The sequence below is a fragment of the Strix aluco genome, chromosome 11 (assembly GCF_031877795.1).
Source record: "Strix aluco isolate bStrAlu1 chromosome 11, bStrAlu1.hap1, whole genome shotgun sequence".
NCBI classification, from domain to species: Eukaryota; Metazoa; Chordata; class Aves; order Strigiformes; family Strigidae; genus Strix; species Strix aluco.
Window position 1 is genome coordinate 20,934,200 of NC_133941.1, and position 22,535 is coordinate 20,956,734.

Below are 22,535 nucleotides of genomic sequence, written 5' to 3' on the forward strand. Positions count from 1 at the left end.
TGTTAAAGCTCTATGGATTTTTTGCTAGCTTTTAAAAATCAGAAAGCACATGATTGCACAGTTAGAGTTTCAGATCTTAAACTGTACACTGTAACTTTGTTATTAATTGTTCAGATGGCATTGTATACTGCTTATCATTAGAGAAATTCATATAGAATTTTTTCTTCTCCAGCCACCAGAAAAAGAGGGTGGCCTGCCTCGCCAGGTAGGCAATAAGACGGAGTGTGGCCTCTTGGGATTTGTCCTGGATTTGAAGCAGGATTATGAGCCTGTTCGGAACCTCATCCCCGAGGAGAAACTCTATAAAGTTTACACGTTCAACTCTGTCAGAAAGTCAATGAGTACTGTCATTAAAATGCCAGATGGTAGTTTCCGAATGTACAGCAAAGGAGCTTCTGAAATTGTTCTGAAGAAGTAAGTTCAATGGATTAGTTGTGTTTTTCCAAAACACAAAACATTCTGACACTAACAAGACATATGTGGGAATTTTGATATTTGAAATTTGCTACTTACAGTAGAAATTAGACACACTTTAGTCGTATAAGCTGTTATTGTTCTAATTTTTTTTTTTAAGTGCTCACTCTTGCAAAACTGTTTGGCTTAGTTTTCTTATCATTGGCTAGCCAAAGAATTGAGTCTGCGTTTGGTAGTTTACTCATGGATTCTTTACGTTCAACCCATTTGGAAAACAAGGATTTTTCAATTTAAGTTGTCAGCTCATTAATTACACAGGTGTTGAGGAAATAATGGATGCAGGGCTCTTGGTGTCCCTGTAATAAGTTACAAACAAATTCTCTGATATTTCAGTAGTGAATCTTCTTGCTTAATCTAAAAATTTACATTAGAAATTTAAAACTTGCCATCAAAAAAGGCAAGTGTTGAATGAAACAAGCTGATGCAAAGAAATACTTTTCAGCAGTCATGCAAATACACAATCAACCTTTTTTTTTTTTTTTTTTTTTTCCATAAATAAAAAAGATGTTCCAGGATCCTCAATGCAGCTGGCGAACCTCGTATCTTCAGACCACGTGACCGAGACGAAATGGTGAAGAAGGTGATTGAACCTATGGCCTGTGATGGACTGAGAACTATCTGTGTTGCTTTCCGAGACTTTAACAGCAGCCCAGAGCCTGACTGGGACAATGAAAATGACATATTATCTGACCTGACTTGCATTTGTGTTGTTGGCATTGAAGATCCAGTAAGGCCGGAGGTATATCGAATTCTTATGTTATAAAGCATTTCTCAGAGAACTGAACATGAATTGAACTACAGATTTCTAGAAGTTTTTATCTTTTTTTAAATTAGCTCTGTCAAAGAAGATGGAAGTGAGCTTTAGAAATAGACTTTACTTGATAGAAAGTCAAATAATTAACTTGATAAAAATCAACTATTAATCAACTGATATTTAAGTAAAGCACAATAGGGCTTTTTGAACTACAGGATTGAGATGACTTAACCTTCTCTCAAGGAGTAGTATACAGGAGACCTGATCAGCAGAAGTTTTATTATGCTCCCAAACATTAAAGAGTTTTTCTTTAAGTAATGCAGTGATGCGCAACTCTGAAAGTAGAGAAAAGACATGAAGTGATTGCAGTTGCCATGATTATAATTGCAGTGTGCTCACTTCCCACAGAAATTGCACACAGTCTTGGAGTTTTGTATTTTATTGTAACAGTTGCCACTTTACTAATTGTCTTAAGATTGTAACTGGTGGCTGCTCAGGAAAACTCTTTTTAATGGTGTATTTGGACAAGAAAAAGCCATGGAAGGGCTGCAGTTTTCATGGATGCTATGTGTAAAGGGCTTGCTTGTAAAAATATGACTGACGTTTCAACTCAACTAAACCAAGAAGGTCAGCATTGGGTGTGCACACTGGAAACATGTGCCTGCTACCACACTTGTAAATTATATTTCTACAGTAATTCAAAGGGCGGATTAAGAAGTAGAAACTTTGTTTCTGACCTGTGTATATGGTGCTTTGATAATCTTGAGAGTGGAGAATTAATTCAATGTTATAGTTTAGAAACAGTGACAGAAGGTAAGTCCCAAAGTTGAAAGTGCTGAGCTTAAATTGCAGGCATTTTCCATATTTTTGTTCAGTGCTTTTCTCGCTGACTCAACTGTGAGTGTGTGGCCAGGGCTGCTGTGTAGGCACATTGCAGCCGTGTGCTGTGGTGTGAGAGCACCTGCCCCAGCACCTCCTGCAAATGGGGGAACGATTAATGCTCTCCTGTTTTGCTCCAAGAAATCCACTCTTCGATTCTGCTGTTATTTCAGTAGATGATTAATGGCTGTGGTTTGCTTTGGAGTAAGGTCATTGGAAGATAACTCAAATTTCTCTTATACAAAAAGAGTGGGTTCTGATGTTGCAAAAAGTAAGTCATTTGGTACCAATCCCATGTCTTTTTTTATTCTTCTGTCTGATTTACATTTTTGCTGGATCTTTTTTTAATCACATCTAAATGTTTGTATTTGATCCACTGAGAACTGGTGGCAGTGCTACACATGTTAGGAAATTATTTCTCTTACTAAACCATCAAAAGTATAAATTAATCTATTTCCCCAAGTCCTTTATAAAGTAGACTTTTACATACTTCTGACTGCTGTAACTTTGGAAGCATGATATAGTTACAACTACAGGTACCAACTGCATAACAATGCTTTGCATGATAAAGGACTTTCTTGGGTTTTTTTCAGTATCAAGAAGATTATAATAGAAAGTAAACCTTGCATAGGTGAGAACTGTGTGATAAACTCCTTATCTTCACAATCATCAGATAAACAGCATGCACTTTTATCTGTCATCAGATGGTCTCTTGCTGGTAATCCATCTGTACCTACACCTGACATTGCAAGTCTTTAAAAATATTTAAAAACATTCTTAAAATGTTCTGTCTGCAATGATCCCTTAATGCTCTAGCTCACATATATGTAAACTCAGAAAGTTTTTAACTGTCAGTGGCCACTGGAACTGTGAATCAGTCCTCTTTCCCTTCAGAATTGGTTCATGATACATGTTGTTAGGAAATAACTTTAAGTCAAGGTTATGTGTGGTATGACAGACTGAGGGATGGGCAGCAGTGGGCTCTGCAGTTATTATTGAAAATAGCTGCAAACTATCCTTTCATATGATCATTATGAGTGTGTTTTATAAGAGAACTGCTCTCATCTCATAGGGAATAATTTCTTAGGAGCTTGAGGTAAAGATGAATAATGTTGCTAAAAATAAAGAGGTCAAGTCTGTCTTCTATGTAAAGGATCAAAGAAAATGAAGGCAGGGAAACATTTTATTTCTAGATAATTATTTGAATAATGTATTGAATTTCTCATAGTTCAACACCAGAATATGCAGTAACACTTCTTACTTCATTGCAAGACACACAATAAAATGTTTTATCATTTCAGAATTTTACAAAATATCGGACATATCTACAGTTATTTTTGGGGATCTTTTTTTTTTTTCTCCTTGTCCCTTTTAACTCTTTCAAAGTGGTAATAACATCATGAGAACATTTAAAGCAATGTTTAAATTATTACTACTTCACACATTGGTAGAAAGCAGTAGCAGTACCTTAGAGGAAAGAAATGAACCAAAAAACCCCATGCCAGAACAGAACCATAAATTTGAGAAAAACTGTCTAGGTATGGAATATCTGACTTAGTGGGAATATCGTAATATACATATATTCCAATGGTGAAGTCACCATTGTAGGTGCAAATAGTAAGATGTTGAACTGTTACAAGGGACCGTACTATTTTGCCAGAGTTAAGCCTGCTTATTAAATAGTCACCACCAGAGTTAATGAATTTTCAAAGTGCTTTCTGTAGCTAAAAAAGAACATTAAAATTTAGAAATATTACTATAACTGCTGTTTTATTAATATTCTCAGTATTCATGGATATCAGAATTTATTCTGACAGAAATGATAGATTAGCTAATTTCAATGAAACAATCCAGTGTCACCATCCTGGCAGCCTTTAGTTTCCTTTAAATTACATTCCCATTTTTCCTGGGGAAGGCTCAGTTTTTTCCTTTTCTGTAAAATGATTGTTGAAGTTAACATATGCAAAATGGTAGCGTCCTTGTTTCCACAGAGCTCCCGTGGCCCATTGCTCGTATGCATCCTTGGAGTGTTTAAGTATGTGAATACCTGCAGTGGCAGTGGTGTCATGCTAGCACGCTTTCAGAGATAAGAGTGCTGCATCTGTTCTGATGATATTGCTGGGAGCTTTCTTCCACTTGCATTTCATTCTGTACACTAAAAGAAACTATTTGGGTGAATCATTCAACAATGATGTCCAGCAACTGACCAGCTTTATCTGGAGTGTAACCACTGGACACCCATGACTTTTGCATAATTCTTTGGATATTTAGGTTAATTCAGACACTGGCTTATTCATTATCTGCAGCTGAACTACCTGCTTGATATTTAGTTTTTATTTGATGTGTGGGTTGGTTTTTTTTTTTTAAATTTGATAAATAGGCAAGGAGAGAACAAATAGAACGATGTCTTGTTCCTGTAGAGATTTCTCTGTTGATTTTAACAGTCTTTCTGGATTGGTTTTAATGAGTCTGTACTGGCTTACACTGATTTGCCAATGCACGCCTACAATCTGTTATTTCTGGGAGATGAACGTAAATCACTTCCAAATGTCACCTATTTATTTGTCACCTGACTCTGATAGATATTCCTGCATTGGATAATTTATGCATGCATGCATGCATTAGAAGGTTTTCTTTACAGAGAGAAAATAAACCAGAGAATTTAAAAATGTATACTTAGGCTCTGCAAAACTGATGGAAAGTATCTGCTTCCACTGCCCACTCAGTCTGCCAACACTCTTTATTCCTTACAGCAATCAAAAAATATGAACAATATTTTAACTGTAATTACTGTACACAGTATTAAATCAGATACCACCCACCAGCTGTCCAAAAAATGAGAGAAGAGAAAAATAGAATAGAAAAAAGAAAAAAAAAAATCTCTAGTTATATGTGAGTTTGAGATGTATTTGAAACTAGGTTGTCCTCTCATGACCTTATTTAATAGGACTGGCACTTTCTGTGAGTAGACCTTTTTTTCTGTTTGCACTGTAATTTATTTTTCTTCTTCATGGTTCATACAATGTGCTGGTTTTACAGATAGTCATCTAAATCTGTCATATCCAATGCATGAGGGTCACAAAAGTTAAAGTGGATACTAAGGGCATTCCAAACTGGCAAATGGGATACAGTCAGGATTATTAATGTGGAAACTGGGTAAATTTGGAGGCATTTACTTTAGTAATAGATTTAATATGATTGTATGTCCCACATAGATGTATATTTCATAATGTTAAAAGGCTTCAGGTCCAAGTAATGTTTCCAGGATACAACTTGTGGGAAGAATATTCTCAGTTAGTAGAGATGAGGAAATGGGAAGATAAGCCTCTGTCCCTTCGTTTTGCTCTTGATTCTATAATCCGTATTGACAGAGAGTCATTCTGCAAACAGTATATTCGGTGGATGCAGTCTGAGGGGACTGATTTTCTTTCATAGTCATGGGAAAAGTACGAGTCTGATCCTCAGTTAGGTGTTAGTTTAGTGAGGCATTTTGGAAAATAGAAGCTTCACAACTGCCGTTAATAAAGATGCAGAAGCATGGTGTGAAATTTATTCACTGATTAGAATAATCATAATCTACAGTATGGTTAAGGGTGTATAATTTCAGTCCGAGATATATAGCCTTTCTGGCCCCATGAAATCATTAGAAGCCCAGCATTTGCCTTACTGCATCAGAGCGGTGGTTGTCATGTAAAAGGCAGTGTTCTGCCCTCAGCAGTGTCACATACTTGTGGCTATAGAGAAAATTTAAATATCTAGAAATGCACAAAATTAACAGTGTGATGTTGTAGATGGTGGCTCCTTTTCTTAATATTTTCTGTATTAATGGATGAGATTAATCCACCTTAGTTGGCATTGAATTCTACAGTATGCTTATATCTGTGATGGAGGTTACGATCAGCAAACTGCACTGTAGAATATAGCGAGGCTTTGTTATTGTAACCAGTAATATCCATTCTGAGACACTTTCTTAAATAGTTTTGTTTTTTTTAAAAAAGTTGATAATTATTTAAAAATTCTTTTTATAATCATACCTTTTGCTTATTAGTTTCTGTAGAACATCAACAGCTCTATATACACAATTGCTGACATAATTCATCACAGTCAGACAATCCCATTACTTTACACGTTTGTCACCTGAAGAAGCTCAGCTGATAATGTAGCAGCAATTTGCAGTGAGTGGTCAAGTGTATGTATTTAGGAAATTTATTAAAATGTGGTTTATATATGCATTACATAGATTGAGAGTGTTAGGCAACGTTGCAGAGCAAGCATCTAGGGCCTGGTCTTTGGAACTTGTGGGATAATCTTCAAATTGCCTGGAGGTTTACTTAGGATCACTGCCTAATACTCAGATGCTTATCTAAGTCATGCTCATGTATTGGGAATCTTTTTCCTCTCAGAATGTCACTTGTCTACTTCAAGCACCTCTCTGCTGCCCCAAATGTAAGAACCAGTGCAACCTATAATTGCTTTATATCTGACTTTGCTATCTTTTGTAGTAAGGCAGTTCAGTTTCTTGTAGCTCTGTGAAGGGTTTCTGTCTTTATAAGGGGTCCTGGGGTGCCTTTAGTTTCATCTAAGCAAAAATGAAATTTAGGGAAGTGATGATGCTGAAGGTATCTATCTAGGCTGTTCTTGAAGTGTTAAACACACTTCTTATTCTTCCATGTCAAATAATATTGTTGTTTTTTTCTTGAAGAAGCAATGCTTTCATAATAATGCAAAAGTGTGATGAGACTGCATTCATTGGTTAGTGTGATATTTATTAATAATTAATAAATTATCAGTAATTATTATATAGTTTAAAGAAATAGAATTTTTTCCCGATCTGAAATTGAACTATAGGTATGTAGCCTTTCTATAGGCACTGACTTCATGTACTCAAGTAGCTGTATTAAAAGAGCTTTATTTATTAGGAATCAATTTCCTAGCTCTTTCACATTTTAATGGCAATTTTTTTTTTAAATAAGCTCTATATATGATGCCAAGTCAGTATATAGCTTCTACATTAATCTCAAGGATGCTGTTACACACTGAATTCTCTCTCACTAGTATGTATACTGTGCAGCAGGAAAAGTTAGTCTCATGCAGAAAGGAGCACAACTAAAATCATGCTACATTTTTACAGTTTTTAAATATGTAAATTATTAATGAAATTTTAAAGTCGTATATTTAGGAATTCCACCTGTTGATATGCATGAGTTAGTGTAATAGTGCTAAATTACAGTAACTTTTTAGATAATCCTATTAATGAAAGTTAGGATCAGAAGTTAGATAATTTTCTGTACAAAATAGATGTATTCTCAGTTCATATTTACATGTATGTTGAGTATGTTAGGTTCAGCATGTTGTACCTTGATGCTAAAGGTCAAAAAAGCTGCAGAACACTCCTTTTTTTTTTAATTAAAGTCAGGAGAAGCTTTAGGCCACCAATCTAAAAATATGGTTTGTGTGCTTCTTGGTAAAAGATTTGTCTTGCCTGTGGTGTAACCTCAATTCCGTAATAGTCAGGTAGCTGTAATATGCCATACCACGTATGATTTCTCGTTTTGCTTCATGAATTTCTTAGCTTCAAATATTCTGATTGGGAACACCTGACTTAGATTTTTATCTCTTATCTAGGAATTTTCTTTCCTGTTACATTGCTTTTGTAGGTCCCAGAAGCCATAAGAAAGTGCCAGCGAGCTGGAATTACGGTCCGCATGGTCACTGGAGACAACATCAACACAGCACGTGCCATTGCCATAAAATGTGGAATCATTCACCCGGGAGAAGACTTTCTCTGCCTTGAAGGGAAAGAGTTTAACAGAAGGATCCGAAATGAGAAGGGAGAGGTAACTCATCTACTAAATCTATACATATTATGAATATGTTATTAAAAAATAGCGAGAACGCTGAAATGCTGTTTCTCCTGCACTGATGTGTACCTCATATCAGTAAAGGCTATTTGAAGAGATTGCTACTTCTTTCTACTGCTATTCTTTTGAAATTCAAAATACCATTGAAAGGGCAGTCTTTACTTTTCCTGATGCAGAGCCACTGTCAGTTTAGTGCTAGCCCAATTCAGCGGTTTTTAGAACCATACCACTAGTCCACAAGAAAGCAAAACCAAGCACATTAAAAGCAGGTTTGTTACCAAAGAGGAGAAGAAACTCAGCAGGAGTTTGCAGGTCTGTCTCATAAAAATGCAGTCTGTACTGAGAACCAGCTCCTCTCGTTTCTTTATTTTATACCACTGTACCTAATGTACTGCTATATCCACTCACTGTAATGATTTGCGTAACTTAATGTATTCTTCGGAAGATCTTTAACTCCTCATAAAAAATGGAGCTAACACACAGGCTATTGAAGTCAGCTTAAAAAAAGTAAACTCTATGCTGTGTCTTTGACCCCATCATTAATGAATGGACACGGTCCTTTACTCCTTGCATTGATTGATGGAATCCTTTGTCCTCATTGCTGTTGGTATACAGAGAAAATTCTGCCATTATTGGTGCCAAAATGAAGAACTTGCATTTAAATGTAGAATAGGACAACATGCTTCTACTTGTAAACGTGTTTGATCAGCTTTGAGAAACTCTACTATCCTGTATATAGAGTCAGGATTCTGAGTGGAATTATCCATGAAGATCCTAAGAAAGGCTGATTAGATACTGTGGCAGAATTTACCTATATTAGCCAACAGCTGTGCTTTGGTAGTAGAAAACTGCCTTTTGACCTTGCCTTCATTTGCAGCATTGATGGCTGTTGTAGTTTTTCTGTGCTTTTGGAGAAAAGTTGCAAATATAAGTAGTTATGTGACGCATCTGACACATGGGCACAAATATATTTTGCCGTTTGATAGTCACAGGCTAACAGTTTTACTGGTTTGGGTTTTTTTGTGTTCCCCCCCTCCAGATTGAGCAAGAGCGGATTGACAAAATCTGGCCAAAGCTTCGAGTGCTTGCTCGCTCATCTCCCACGGACAAACACACTTTGGTAAAAGGTGCGTGCAGGCTACCTTCACGTGTGTGTGTAATTAATGCCAAAGTTATTGAAGTATGTCCGACACATTATCTCTGTTGTAAAAGTTTTACTGTTACAAATATATCTGAGTTGTTACCTTTAATTGCACATCTATACATAATGCAAGGAGGTTTTTTCAGTAACCAAGTCTCTTGTGTTTGCATTCTACCTGAGCCTTCAGATGGAAAATAATAGGAAACTGGTTGACAGGAATAACAGAAGTACCAATACGAAGTCTGGCAAGTAGATGTAGGCAATCTCATATCTGCCTTGTGATTTTTAGTTGGACTAGAACAAGGCTCTAGCTGGGAAGGGAAGATGTGTGTTTGCTGGTCAGAAAGAAAATATTGTTGTTTGTCATGTAAACAAGAGGGGGCATAGATTTTGTAGTCTCTGCCTATACCTCTTCATGGAGAAAACAAGAACAAGCTCATTTAGAGTAAATCAAGTCAGTCAAGTGCATCTGTTCTCTCACAATTATTTTTAAAGAGTATTCCAAGATAAAAAAAACATTCATGTTACAGTAGCAGTTATTGGAGATCATGTAACTAGGAGCTGCCCCCTTTAGCGTTACATGAATGGAGATAAGTATTTTAAGCCAATTCCATTTTCCTATAGGCTCACTAATTGTATGATTTACATTGGCTTCCTTTAGGTTTCTGGCTGTATTTTCAGAGTCTGGTTTTGTCCTCTAAAAACTGCACCAGACAAATTATATTCTCTTACCATACTGTCTGCAGATGGAATGCTCTATAAAAGAGGGATTTGTTTGCAGTTTTCTTTAAAGCCTTTTTCGTATCTGTAACTCCCACTTCTTGACGACTTGAAATCTTATTCTGTTGACTTTGAAGCTCACACTTAAAAGACAGCTGATGAAATCAGAAAATTTCTGATCAGGAATAACATAATTTCTGGCCATGATAAGATGGGGGGCTGGCACAGATGGAAACCCTGTTGGTGGATGGCTGTGTTTGCTGGCTTCCTGATGAAGAAAGAACTAGATTATTATTTGCTGAGGCCCTAGAAAGTCTGGAGAGACTCTTCTTAGCAATTCTTGGAGGAGCTAAACTTCAGGATAAGATCCAACTGATCAGTTACATGTTTTCAGCTGGTTGACTGCTTAAATAATAATTCACATTTAGGTAGGAGTTTCTGGATCTATCCTTTTGGTATGGCAAGGTTTTATTGATATGACTCCTTGCATGACTGATTACAAAGGCTTTTGAGCAGTATGTAATTTTTTAAAATGCCTAAATGACTTGAGAGCAAAAAATTCTACTGTGAATTTGAGGATTGGATCAGTTGGGTCCTTTGGAATTGGGACCAGTGTATGTGAAGAGCTTTGGAAGCATGGATCTTTCAGGAGAACTAAGATATCTTTATAAGATATCTTGTATCATGGTGCACAAGATGGGGCAGCTGGAGAGACATAGTGCTTTTACTCACCCTCTCCAGCCACTGTTTAGACCAGTGGTCTCCGAAATGGGGTGCACACATGTCAGGGACAATCCACTGGGATGCAGGAAGAAAATATTTTTTACCATTATTAAATACAAGAATATGTTAAAAATACTGTTTATTTAATCTCTATCTCATCCTTTTCTAATGTATGTTTTCTAGTATACATAATATAATAGTACATGTGTATAATTTATAAATGATATACATATTGGGGGTATGTGTGGTCAAAAAGATTTTACCAATAGGTGTTTGTGATTGAAAAGATTTGGAGGCCATTGGTTTGGACAACATAATTATTAGCTTCATAGGTCGTTATTAAAACAGCACAAAGGTAGCTGAAGTCTCCTCACTTCCCTAGCGCATATAAATTACTGTCTTACAGCTCTTGGAGGACATGACTTGCACAGCCTAATAGTTTATTTGTTTCAGAAACACACAACAATTTGTGTTTTGTTAAGTGGAATAAATAAGTCCCTTGGGAGTACTCATTTGAATCATTCAGGATTTCCCCTGAAGAGAAAAATAAAACCTTTTCCAGAGAAAATGAAATCAATAAAGAGCTGAAGAAAAATAAGCATTGATGTTTTATAGCATATGCACTTTGACAATCCAGAAGATATTTATTACTACTGAATACCTTATGCAACTAATACAATTAATGTTTTAAAGATGTGACAAGGTCAAATGATAGAGCAATTAAGTATCTAACGAAGTTCAAGAACAAGTCTGTGGAAAATCATGATGGAATTTTTTGGCTGGTAATACTCCAAGGGCCATTAAAAGTTACAAGAAACTATTTAAATGTTCACTAGTTTTGGGCCTCTTGTTAAAATGTTATGTTTTTCTCAGACACTTGAGGGATCAAGAGGATTTTCTCTTCTTTGATGTATTCTATCTGCTCTAGGGTAAAAACACACATCACAAAATAAACTTTTTTTATATTTAATTTTTAATGACATACAGCTGCTGGAGGGAATATTTTTTTCTCCTTAACGTAGCACAATCCCACCCAGCAAAAGGATCATTTTTGTTTTGCATTTTTGTTTTTACTACTGTTAAGGGACTAGAGAAAGGCATGGATCAGCATTTTAGGCTGGGCAGGCAGTTTCTCTCAAATATTTATGGCTTTGAAGTATAGGTAGATTGAAAAAAAGATGTCAGAATATTTTATCATCACAAACTGTTTCAGTGAAACAAACTTCTGGATTTCTCAATCCAACTGAAATACAATTTCTTATGGATTTTATGATATCCATTAGTATTATTTCATATTTTTTACCCTATTTCAAAATATAACAAGTAAAAATGCATATCATTTATATTGATGTATCTTTATAATACTCTTGCTGAAATACTTCAGTTTTGTCATAGTGTTTTTTTAAAATACTTTGGGAAGCAACTGTTTAGTACTGATGGGAAATATCATCTTTTTATCAGAGGGTATAGAGAAGATCAAATAAATACTCAGTTTACCAGTTAAAGAAGCTGTGCTTTCCAATATGTTTAAATCAGGCTGGAGTTATTTTTCTGTGATATTAAAAACAACTATTCTCATGCAAGTCTGATTTATTAACAGGCAGAAAGGGAACTTTGAAGAAGAAAATATTTTTAATAATTACCCTTAATTACTAAACTCTTTCAAGTAGTATTGCATGGGATGGTATTATGTTCATGACTTCATCAATGTGGACGTGCTGTGAGATTAGGTAGAATAATAAAAATATAGAAACGTGTATGAAATGAAATTCTGAAATTAAATATCAGCATGTTCCAAATTGCACGTGGTTTTGACTTCCATTTGCGAGAAAATGTTAATATTTATTTTTATTCAAATTCATATGAAAAAATATTCAGAAAGTTGACCTGTTCCACAGCGTAAAAAGTCGACTTCAACCAACTCTTCCCTGAAGCGAAGAACATAAAAATAGTTTAAAGGAAGCAGGAGGTATACTGCATTTGAATCTAGAGTTTTATACTCTGTAAATACCATTTAGTATTCTGTAGCCTGTATTAAGTGTAACTTTGTGGGAGGCACTTATGCCTTTAAGGTTCCCCTGCAGTGTTTTAGTCTTAGAATATAAAGCACATTGGTGGTGCATGCTTAGTACAAAAATCCATGTGTTTCAGCCGTGTTCTTCTCTGATATTATCATTCTAATATCATGAACTTTGTGGAGCACTATCCACTTAACAATTACAAATGTTGTCTGTAATGTTATATATTACACTTTTACATTAACCTTTAAAGCTCTATTCCCGCACGTACTTAAGCATGTAACTAAAGTGAATTTAAATTTTCAGAGATAGACTTTCTAAATTCTTGTTAAATTAACAGGGAGCTTGAAAAAGTTTGGGAGTATTAAAAACTAATCTAAACACAATATGCCTATGAAAATATATTACATCTTTCTGTGTTTAACTTGTCAGAGAAATGTAAGTATGTGTAAGCGTGTGGGATGATTGGCTTTACTGCATCAGTAACACCTGAATTGGTGTGCATCTTTGAAGTGCTCTACTGTAGCAAAGTTTTTCCCGTCTGCCTGTTTTGAGTTAATCAGTTGAGACAGAAAGAAAAATCTAAACCAGGAATTTTTTTCTCCCAGAACCAACGGTTTCTTACTGATGTGACTCTAAAGGTGACAATGCAAGTAAGAACTGTTTAAATAAAATGGCATTTTTTCTGCAATAAAGGGAGAACCTGAGGCTATACTTGATGTTTTTGATCTGAGCCATGGGTACAGATAGCTCCTTGTAAAAGAAATGGAAGACACATCGTTGGTGAATATTCTTTATATTATTATCCTGAGGGGATTTGGTTTAATGCTTGCTTAATGTCAGATGGGAGAAAGGTGGGAGATACAGGATGTGTTTCACTTTCAGCTCTGTATGCAGTGCTGGTACCTTTTATAGCAAGCTTGTGCATATAGTGCCCCTCTTGATAGCTGTACGTAGGTGTTTTAAATATGATCTTTTCCCTCATCAGAAACAAGCTTGTGCAAGCTACATGACTTCTCCCACAATTCCTGCAGCATCAGCGGAATCTGTGTGGAACACACTGTAATGTTATGCTCTAGGTGTATTCATGTGGCTGTTGAATAAAATTATTTTTGACAGAGGAAAGTTGTGGCCAAACACCTTAAAATGAGGGAACAGACCAATGAAACAGCAAAGCTGTTTTGGGAGGAAGCTTTGCTGAGTTTTAGGAAATCCCCTGCTATATCTTGCAGACCTGTTTTTATTAAAATACTGTATGTAAGCATTCAACTGGAGTAAACCAGTTTATTTTGAAGAAATTTCCTGGCTGCTAGACATGACTAATTAATACTGAAGCTTCTTTTTAGCTGTTTTGAATGAGGGGAAAGGCCAGTGAATATTAAAGAAATGGGCATTCTCTTTATTAGCAGTCTGTCAAGTCATGCCTTTGTTTACATTTTTCACCATCACTGAAGCAGTTCTTCACCACAGCTTTGGTAGTGCAGAGGGAGAACCCTTCCTAGGCATCCCTCTTCTGTTTGGTCTCCTTACACTGTTTGTAAAAGCTATACAGACATATTATTTGATACCGATGAAAATTATTGAAGTGAAGCCTTATCGCACCTATGAACAGAACGATATCAAAGAAAGAAAGAAAAAAAGTAAAAGTAGGTGAGGTTAGGAAGGAAGCAAGTGCTGGAAAGAAGACAAGCCTTCAGAAATGTGAGGAAGGGGGGGGAGGAACAGATTAAAAGAGCATGCAGATGTCAGGGAACATAAGTATAGCTATGATAAGTCCTCTGAATCCCAAATAATCACTATGCTCCATTTTAGAAATTTGTCTGACGTACAAATGAAAGTTTCGCAAAGATCTTCTCCCTATGAATAGCCCTGAAGTCCATCCACATACTGTTGTGTCATGCATTGACATATTTCTGATGACACTAGCAGTGGTCACTGAGATGAAGGTGTGTGACTGAGATGCGGATGATAACCAAGATCATTTTATCTTTATTTTTCTGTGACTGCTGATTATGCAGTTCTGTGCTCTGGAGGGTTTTGGGCTTTATCCTGGCTGCATAGTTTGCTTTTAGGGATAAAAATGACTACTAAACCTTGTGAATGACTGCTAAACCTTGTGAATTACGTAGCTGCATCCAGCAATTGACTGACACAGGACAGTTGGTAGTAGAGTCATTGACATTAGAGCACTATTTATATCTATTAGGAGGTCGTTTGTTAGAGTCTCTTCAACTTTAGGTTGTGCTCCCATTTGGAATCCAGTTGTGGAAGGATGCTATCCTCCTGTTTGGAGCAGTTAATACCATGATGTGTCAGAGATTTTAATGAATTTGTTCAGAAGCTTGAACTATTAATTTATCATCAAAGGATGTGTTAATGACAAGAAGGGAAGACCAAGATAAATGCTTTTAACAGTAGTGGCAGCTGATGTTCCTGTTTATTTAGTAATACCGAAGGCAAATCACCCCAACAAATTGAAAGCTCTAATTATAAGATTTTACCAGAATAATGTGCCATTTATCTGAGTTTGTACTGCCAATGGAAAGTGAATAGGTTTTTTTCTGATTTTCATAAGACTGAAAAATACAGGACACTAACTGCTTCCATACTGCATTGCAATCATCTCGGTGCCTGATAAGCTTGAACCTTGCCAAGAGGCAGCTATTGCTCTGTAATCTGCAATTTCCTATTTCTGGTTAGTTATCTGATACACGAGTTATTTTTTTCTAGAGTAAAATGAAAGCTTTTCACAGTGGGTAGGTTTTGATAATTGTTTTTAGAGGTTATGACTTTGTGCAAAAGGTGTTAGCAAAAGGAATTCTGTCATTTCCCCCCCCCCCCCAAGTCATTAATATGGAGAGGTGTTCTTGTATCCCACACAACAATCCTGTGTTCTGAACTCATATTCAAATGAACTCTGATGTGAAAATAAAAACGCGAGTAGTGAATGATCCCCATGCTATTAAAAAACAGGGCTGCTTCTGTAACCTCAGAAAAATTCTTTATTCTTGTCCTTACTTTCCTCATCTGCATAAGTGGAAAATACCTCCCTGCAGGCTAGTTGCATGAAACTTGCTTCACCAAGTGAAAAGTGCTTTCTTATCTCAAAATGAAAGTACAAATTATTTTATTATGTCTATTTATTAAAATGTTTGGCTCCAGAATTTAAAGAATTATTTTATATCTTCTTAATCATTGTTTGGCAGAATTGAACATGTCTGTTAAAACAGTAATTTGGCTCCAGCTAAATATAATTCATCAATGGCATTTGTTATCTTTAGATTAAACTGATTGCCAGAAGGCATCCCAGTAAAGCTGATACTACAGTTCAGTCACAGTTTAGGAGAGCTTTAAGTATGAACTTAAGTCTTTGGCAAATCCTTTCCATTGATGTTTAATCAGAGAGCTGGGCTGAAATGGGTTTACTGTGACACATAATTTTAAGTAGTAGAAATCTTCCAAAAGAACGTAATGAGCTGATCTCATTCCCTTTGAAGTCTGTGCAAGTTTTGTTGATGTTTTGATGACGCAGGACCAGAACTTTCCATGTAAATTCTAGGAGTGATGTCTAGTAGTGTATAGTAGTGATGACACTGCTTTCATCATTATTTTCCTTAAAAATCAATACTGTTAATCTCTGTAAGACTTGTGTGGTATTATGTAGTCTGTATTACACAGACCCTGCTATTTTTTAGAGGGAAGTTTTATCTTGCTAATTATTTTATATATATGTATGTATCCATACACATATACATTTTTTGCAGGTATTATTGACAGCACACAGGTGGAGCAGAGGCAGGTTGTAGCTGTGACTGGTGATGGAACCAACGATGGACCAGCACTTAAAAAAGCTGATGTTGGCTTTGCAATGGTATAGTCTTGAGCATATTTATTGACATTTGTGCCATTATAAATTTGCTGTAAGAGATTTTTCATTCATTCGATGTTGAGGAAGTTGCTTAGTTATTACTTGTCAGCGAAGCAATACATGGGAGGAGGCGAGTTATGTTTCTTCAGAATCCTTTAATTTACTATGTTAGATTCGCTGGTATTGCTTGTTTTGATACTTTTTCAATATTTTGTCTAAGGTAGTTATTTGCTATATGCAGAATTCTCTGCCAGTACAGAAAAATGAACTCTGTTCTTCACAACAGTGGAGTACTATTTTGCTTGGGTAAAATACATCACTAATTGTAAAGATGTCTTCCCAACATACTCTGACTCTGAGGACCTTCATATACTAAACTATATATCAAGATATGTAATTCTAATTTTTGTTAGCAATTCTGTTCGTGTATATTAATAAAATACCATCAATGATAAAAATAACTCAGAAGAACAGTAATCATTAAGCTGATAATTTAAAACACTCAAAACTATCATCACATGGATTCCACTGCTCTCTATCAATTCCCTTTTCCGCGTCCTTATTCACTTTCACAAATAGGCCAAATTAGCTAACTTCCTAGCAAATATAAAATGCAGAATAGACTCAGCAGTCACTGTTACTATGCTGGGAAGTCTGAATAACTGTGAACTTTGAATGAGTATGAAGATTTGTATTCTAACTGTCTCTGTACTTTCTAGTAGGTCATTTTATTCACAATTAATTTTTCCAGGGTATTGCTGGAACAGATGTTGCAAAGGAAGCCTCAGATATCATCCTAACAGATGACAATTTCAGTAGCATTGTGAAGGCTGTAATGTGGGGGCGTAATGTCTATGATAGTATCTCCAAGTTCCTGCAGTTCCAGCTCACTGTTAACATAGTGGCTGTGATTGTGGCTTTCACTGGAGCATGCATTACCCAGGTAAGGTTAACTTCAGGTGTTGCTTAAAGTATGGGGCCAAATCCTACCAGCCTACATTTTCTTTTAGGTAATGGTGGCTTACATTTGATTCTTACCTCGTACAACAGAAAGTATGCTTTCTGAAAGTCTTCTGAGTGTTATTTAGTCTCAAGCTGCTAAATGTTAAATAACTGTTGACATAAGGACGTGTACTAATCCATCTTCTCCTGGAAGCTTTTAGGAGCTGCTAATTTTTGTGCTGCCTCCATATAGCTCCCTGTTTTAGATTATATATTATTACCATGACTGAGCCTCTGATGAGAGGACAGAAAATGTCAGGGACTGGGAGAAGGAAGAAGTTATGTGACTTTGCCTTTTTGTCTCAGGATATTTCACTATTAAACACATTTTTTTTTTGTGGGATTATGGAATGGGATTATTACTTTCAAGAGAGCAGTACTGACACACAGAAGCAATCCCAGCAGGGGAGCTTTTTGACTGATAAAATTATTTTGTTGCTTTCAGGCAATTCCTTTTAATTTCAGATGCAAATGACAAACCAATTAGATCACACATACAGTTGGACTTTGTTCGCTTTTTCTCCCTCTACATTAATCCCTGCTTGCAATCCTGGTCCACATGCAACGTGTCTAGGCCTTTTACAAAAAGTGTATGTGAAAGCAAACCACATTTTTTTCCTCTTCAAATTATTACTTTTTGATTAATAAAATTGTTTTATTTTCCCTAGAAAGAAAACAGAACATACGTAGTACAGTATGAGGTTTTGTCCTTCTTTAGAAAATTGCAAACCATGCGATTTTTAGTGCTGTCACTCCCTAAAATAATGTATATTCCAGATGCTGCAGACAGGTGCATCCTTCGACTGAGACACGCTATGGGAAAGCTGATGCTTTCCTCTGTTGTGCATCACACAGATGCACATCCCTGTTTCAGCAGGTAGATTTCACCTCATGCACACCTGAGAAAAACAATGAATAAGTCATTAGCTCTGCTCCAGGGTAATCTTACATCGTAATCATGGAATTGATACTTGAAACCAGAAACCCAGGTACCTTTATAAAACCATGAGGTCGAACTTCTCCTAAGGCTTGACTGACATTTAGAGGCCTTTTTTGAGCTGCATGAGGAATCTGCAAGCTCCCAGTTTCTGCTGGCACCATGCAACAGCTGGGTAGATACAACTGTCATCATTTAGCTTAGCTAAGTGAGCTACAGCTGGTGCTAGGGCTGGGATTCTCAGAGAAATCAGAAATGGCTGTTTTTGAAGCAAGTGGAAGTGATCTTAACAAATAAAAAAAAATAACTGTTTTATTCTGTACAAAGGAAGCACTGAAACTTCAATTCACTTGTTTTCTGAGAAGTAAAAATTGTGAGCTGCTAAGTGCTAGATCTCTACCCTACCCAGGTCTTGATGATGCCTTGCTGTCACAATTGAGCCTGTGCTATGGGACAAAATTACTGATCTTGTGAGACAAGTTGGGTAACTTTTCCCTTGGGAAATATTTCCAAGCATATTGAGAAAATGTTTATCTGTAAAATGATTGTTGCTGGTAACAGAACGTATGTGAAGAAGGACTTGAAGTCTGGAAGGTCAGTCCTCCTGGATTTTTATCGGTGGTGCAAAACCACATAGAAAAAAGTGCTAACAGCAATGTGGAACTGAGGCGAGTGCTTCCTTTTAAGACCCTGTTCTATAGACATTCAATCATTGCCTACTAACATTTATTTAAGGTGAATTTTGTTTGGTTAGTGTCCAGCATTTTTTCAGTTGCTTCAGGAAAGCATGAAGGAAAATATATTCTGTTTGTTAACTAAGAAATTTCTATTTTATTCTTTAGAGAGCTTAAACATTACCGAATCAGTGCAAAGACTATTTCAAATCAAGTCTAAGTGCACGTGTCATGCATAATCAGTGCAAGCAGATTTCCCTTTCTAATTCCAGAGCTTTCTTCATCCTTTGGATCATTCCATTGACTTCTAGAAAGATTTGGATCAGTGTACTTACATTGCCCCAGTGGTTTGTAGACCATCACTGAGCCTGTCAAGTCTATTGTCCCTGTTTACAGGTTTTGATGTACACCTCCTAGAATTCCTGTATTTCTGTCCAGATGGATTCCTATGCAATTCCTTAATTTGGCAGTAAAAATGCAAATCCAAAGGAAGAGGTCTGAAAGGAGCTAAAATTGAATTTGTAGCCAAAAGGCAGCAGTTATTCCCATTGTATTTCTGTTTACACTCAGCGGCCTGACTGCTGATAATCTCAAGCAGCTCTCAGTTCTGTCTCATTCAAGAAGGATCTTGCTTTACGAGTCAACATTATTATGTTAGGCTTTGACTCAAAGACTTTAGCCAGTGAAAGGCATTATGTTTATTTGTCTCATAAGCTTTACTAAAAATTACACTTGAGAACATACTGTACCCTCTGGTTGCTATGAAAATAGCTCTAGCACAAAGTGCATGAATATACAAAAAAATCTTGCACACAACAAGCTAGGTGCACATACATAGATCTAAGTCTGCAAAACTGTACACAGGTCTCAAATTACTATTTTGACTGAAACATTTAAGTTCTTAACAAATAAGTGAAGCTAAAATCTATAGTTTCCAAAAGGCAACACAGCTTTCTGTGACCTTCAAAATTAATATAAAGAAGGTCCACACTGGACTCAATTTTACTTTGCTTTTAGGTAGCCAGTTTGACTTTCTTTGACACACAGAATATAATTTTAGTCCACAATTAATATTCAGGTTAATGAATATTACATGGGCTATCTTTTTGGTGATATTTCATCAAACCTAGAATGAGAAAAACGCTATGTAGGTAGTAACATTTCTTTCATGCTTCTTAATGTCACCTCTCAAAAAAACTGTTTGTCAATTCGGAACAAGCATACTGGGATGCTTTGAGTATGAAGTTTCTTTTACTCTTAAGTACTCTTCTTGGTGTTTCTATTATTTGTGCTTAAAGGAAGTACAAAGATAATAAAATATTTGTTTTGACCCTTTTTTTAACACTTAGCTTGTGCTTTGCAAGTAAATAGACTTCATTTTATTCAGACTTGATCCTGCAATTGCATTGGTGTACATGTAGATATGTGTATGTGATCATATCACTGCAGGACTCCTAGTGAAACCACAGCAACTCTGTATTAATGAAAGGGTCCAACTGTGTGAGTACTATTATGAGTGAAACTAGACCTGCAAGGAGCACCCAGAGAATGCATTGCCAAGTAGGAGCTGATTTGTTTGGTCCAGAGCGCCTTAGGAGTGCCATGGATAGCCTTAAGAAAAGTACTAGGTAGAACCTGTGACCATTAGTGGTCATTTTAAGAATCTGCTGCTTTTTATTCTCAAATACATAAATAAAATCAATGTCCTTGCCAGTTCTACTTTAGGGAACTACTGTTTAGCTTAATTCTGTTAATTTTAAGCAAATATTATTTTATTATTTATCTACCCAGTGCCTGCTTCAGCAAGATTCCGCTGTTAGAGGGAATATCTACCATATCTATTCTATTTTGTCCTGGTTTGCTGTTTCAATCGATGTTTAACTACATGTACAAAGTGTATGTGACCCTACGTGCTACTTCAGTGTCACATAAGGTTTATAAAGGAGTAGCAGTGGGCTGTTAAAGAAGTTATTATGCAGACTAAACAGGACCAGTGCAAATGGTCATTTGCTTTTCTCCATCATGGGTCCCAGCACAAAGTCATGTTAAGATGACAGAAATCATAGTCTAAGCAGCATAGGAATTACAGATACAGTGTCACCCGTTGGCAAGCTTAGCACAGCTGCTGCCAAAACTAAGCTCCCCCTCACAGGGATCTAACTCACATTGGGCCCTGTTGTAGTATACAGCAGCTCAGTGTATAAGCAGAGAGTTCTCAATTTTCAACTAATGATGAACTTCTGTGTTGTGATTCTATAATTACGTAAAGCACTCTGAGATCTAGGTCATACAAGAAAACCAAGGTTGAAGATTAAAAGCTGAATCGGGATCCCTCAATCTGTGGCTGCATAGGTGCTCTTAATTTTGTGTCCAGTGGGTAGATAACACCCACCAATGAGATCACAACTGCTAGTCCCATGTCAGTGCAGTTTGTGTGGCACAGTGCAGCTGAGCTGTATTAATTCACCTTATCTTTCGGTTAATCTAATTCATTTACCTCTTGTTTCTTTCTCTCTGTGTTGCCCAATGCATACTTTTTAAATGATCAGGGTGTGGTTAGTTTGCATAAAATTATCCTTTCTGTTTAGTAACCATTACCTCAGGTTAAACCAATAATTTATTTTTCCAGTGGATTTATGAGATATGAACTCTTTACGTTCTGACTTCATTCCCTGAATAACATTTTTGCAGAGTCCTTGATTTGACTCAGTGAGGGTTCTTTGGAACTCTGCCTACAATTACTGTGAATTTAGTACTTCACATGAGTCATTGCTCCACATCTCTAGGTGTCATATAGACTTCTATACGTGCCTTACAAAGCCAGAACGTTTATCGTGTTTCCTGTCCCCAACATATAGGCAGTAACAAGAAAATACTAGGTCATTATGTTTGGAGCTGTTAAAAATAATCTGGGTATGTACAAAATAAAGATTTTAAAATGCAGTTGAGTCAAATGGAAACAGTTTTTTACTGGAACTATAAAGCTAGCATGTTTATCTCCGTGCCAAATTTTGTCTGTCTCTCCAACTGTTGAGGCGATGTAATTATTCAAAAAGGATGCATTAAAGAAAGAGAAGACAAAGACTGTGTTTTAACATTTTACATTCAAATTATTCTTCTCGTACTTTAAGAAAGACTTAATGTTTTAGCAGACATTAGGAACTGAAAACAGTGGCTCTATGGGACATTATGTTTAGAAAGTTAAATGTTAATTAAAATGCACTGTAGCAATGAACTACTGCATGAATCACATTGTTTTTACAGATCTTGTTCAAAAAATGAGGATGATCTATACTTACATGTATAAGGCAGTAATTTACATGGTTATAATGTTTTGCTGCAGCACTGTATTTGGCAAATCCTAAAATAATAGCACTGGCAAATTTGAAAAAGCTATAATAAAAAATCAAAGTATGTACTGTTTAGCTTTGTTTTGGGAAGGCTTAGAGACATGGAAATAGAATTGAGGATGCCACTTCCATAC

At 36.2% G+C, this 22,535-nt stretch overlaps 1 protein-coding gene across 8 annotated transcripts in view; it reads left to right on the forward strand.

Moving 5' to 3' along the window:
• The window catches only part of ATP2B2 (ATPase plasma membrane Ca2+ transporting 2), a 431,184-nt gene that overhangs the window by 374,173 nt on the left and 34,476 nt on the right, over window positions 1–22,535 (forward strand). For all 8 annotated transcript variants that reach the window (XM_074836607.1, XM_074836605.1, XM_074836606.1 and 5 more), the window contains 6 exons: window positions 173–414; window positions 979–1,213; window positions 7,765–7,944; window positions 9,008–9,095; window positions 16,335–16,441; window positions 17,190–17,381. In XM_074836607.1, coding sequence (XP_074692708.1) covers window positions 173–414; window positions 979–1,213; window positions 7,765–7,944; window positions 9,008–9,095; window positions 16,335–16,441; window positions 17,190–17,381 — 1,044 coding nt within the window. The remainder of the gene's footprint in view (window positions 1–172; window positions 415–978; window positions 1,214–7,764; window positions 7,945–9,007; window positions 9,096–16,334; window positions 16,442–17,189; window positions 17,382–22,535) is intronic.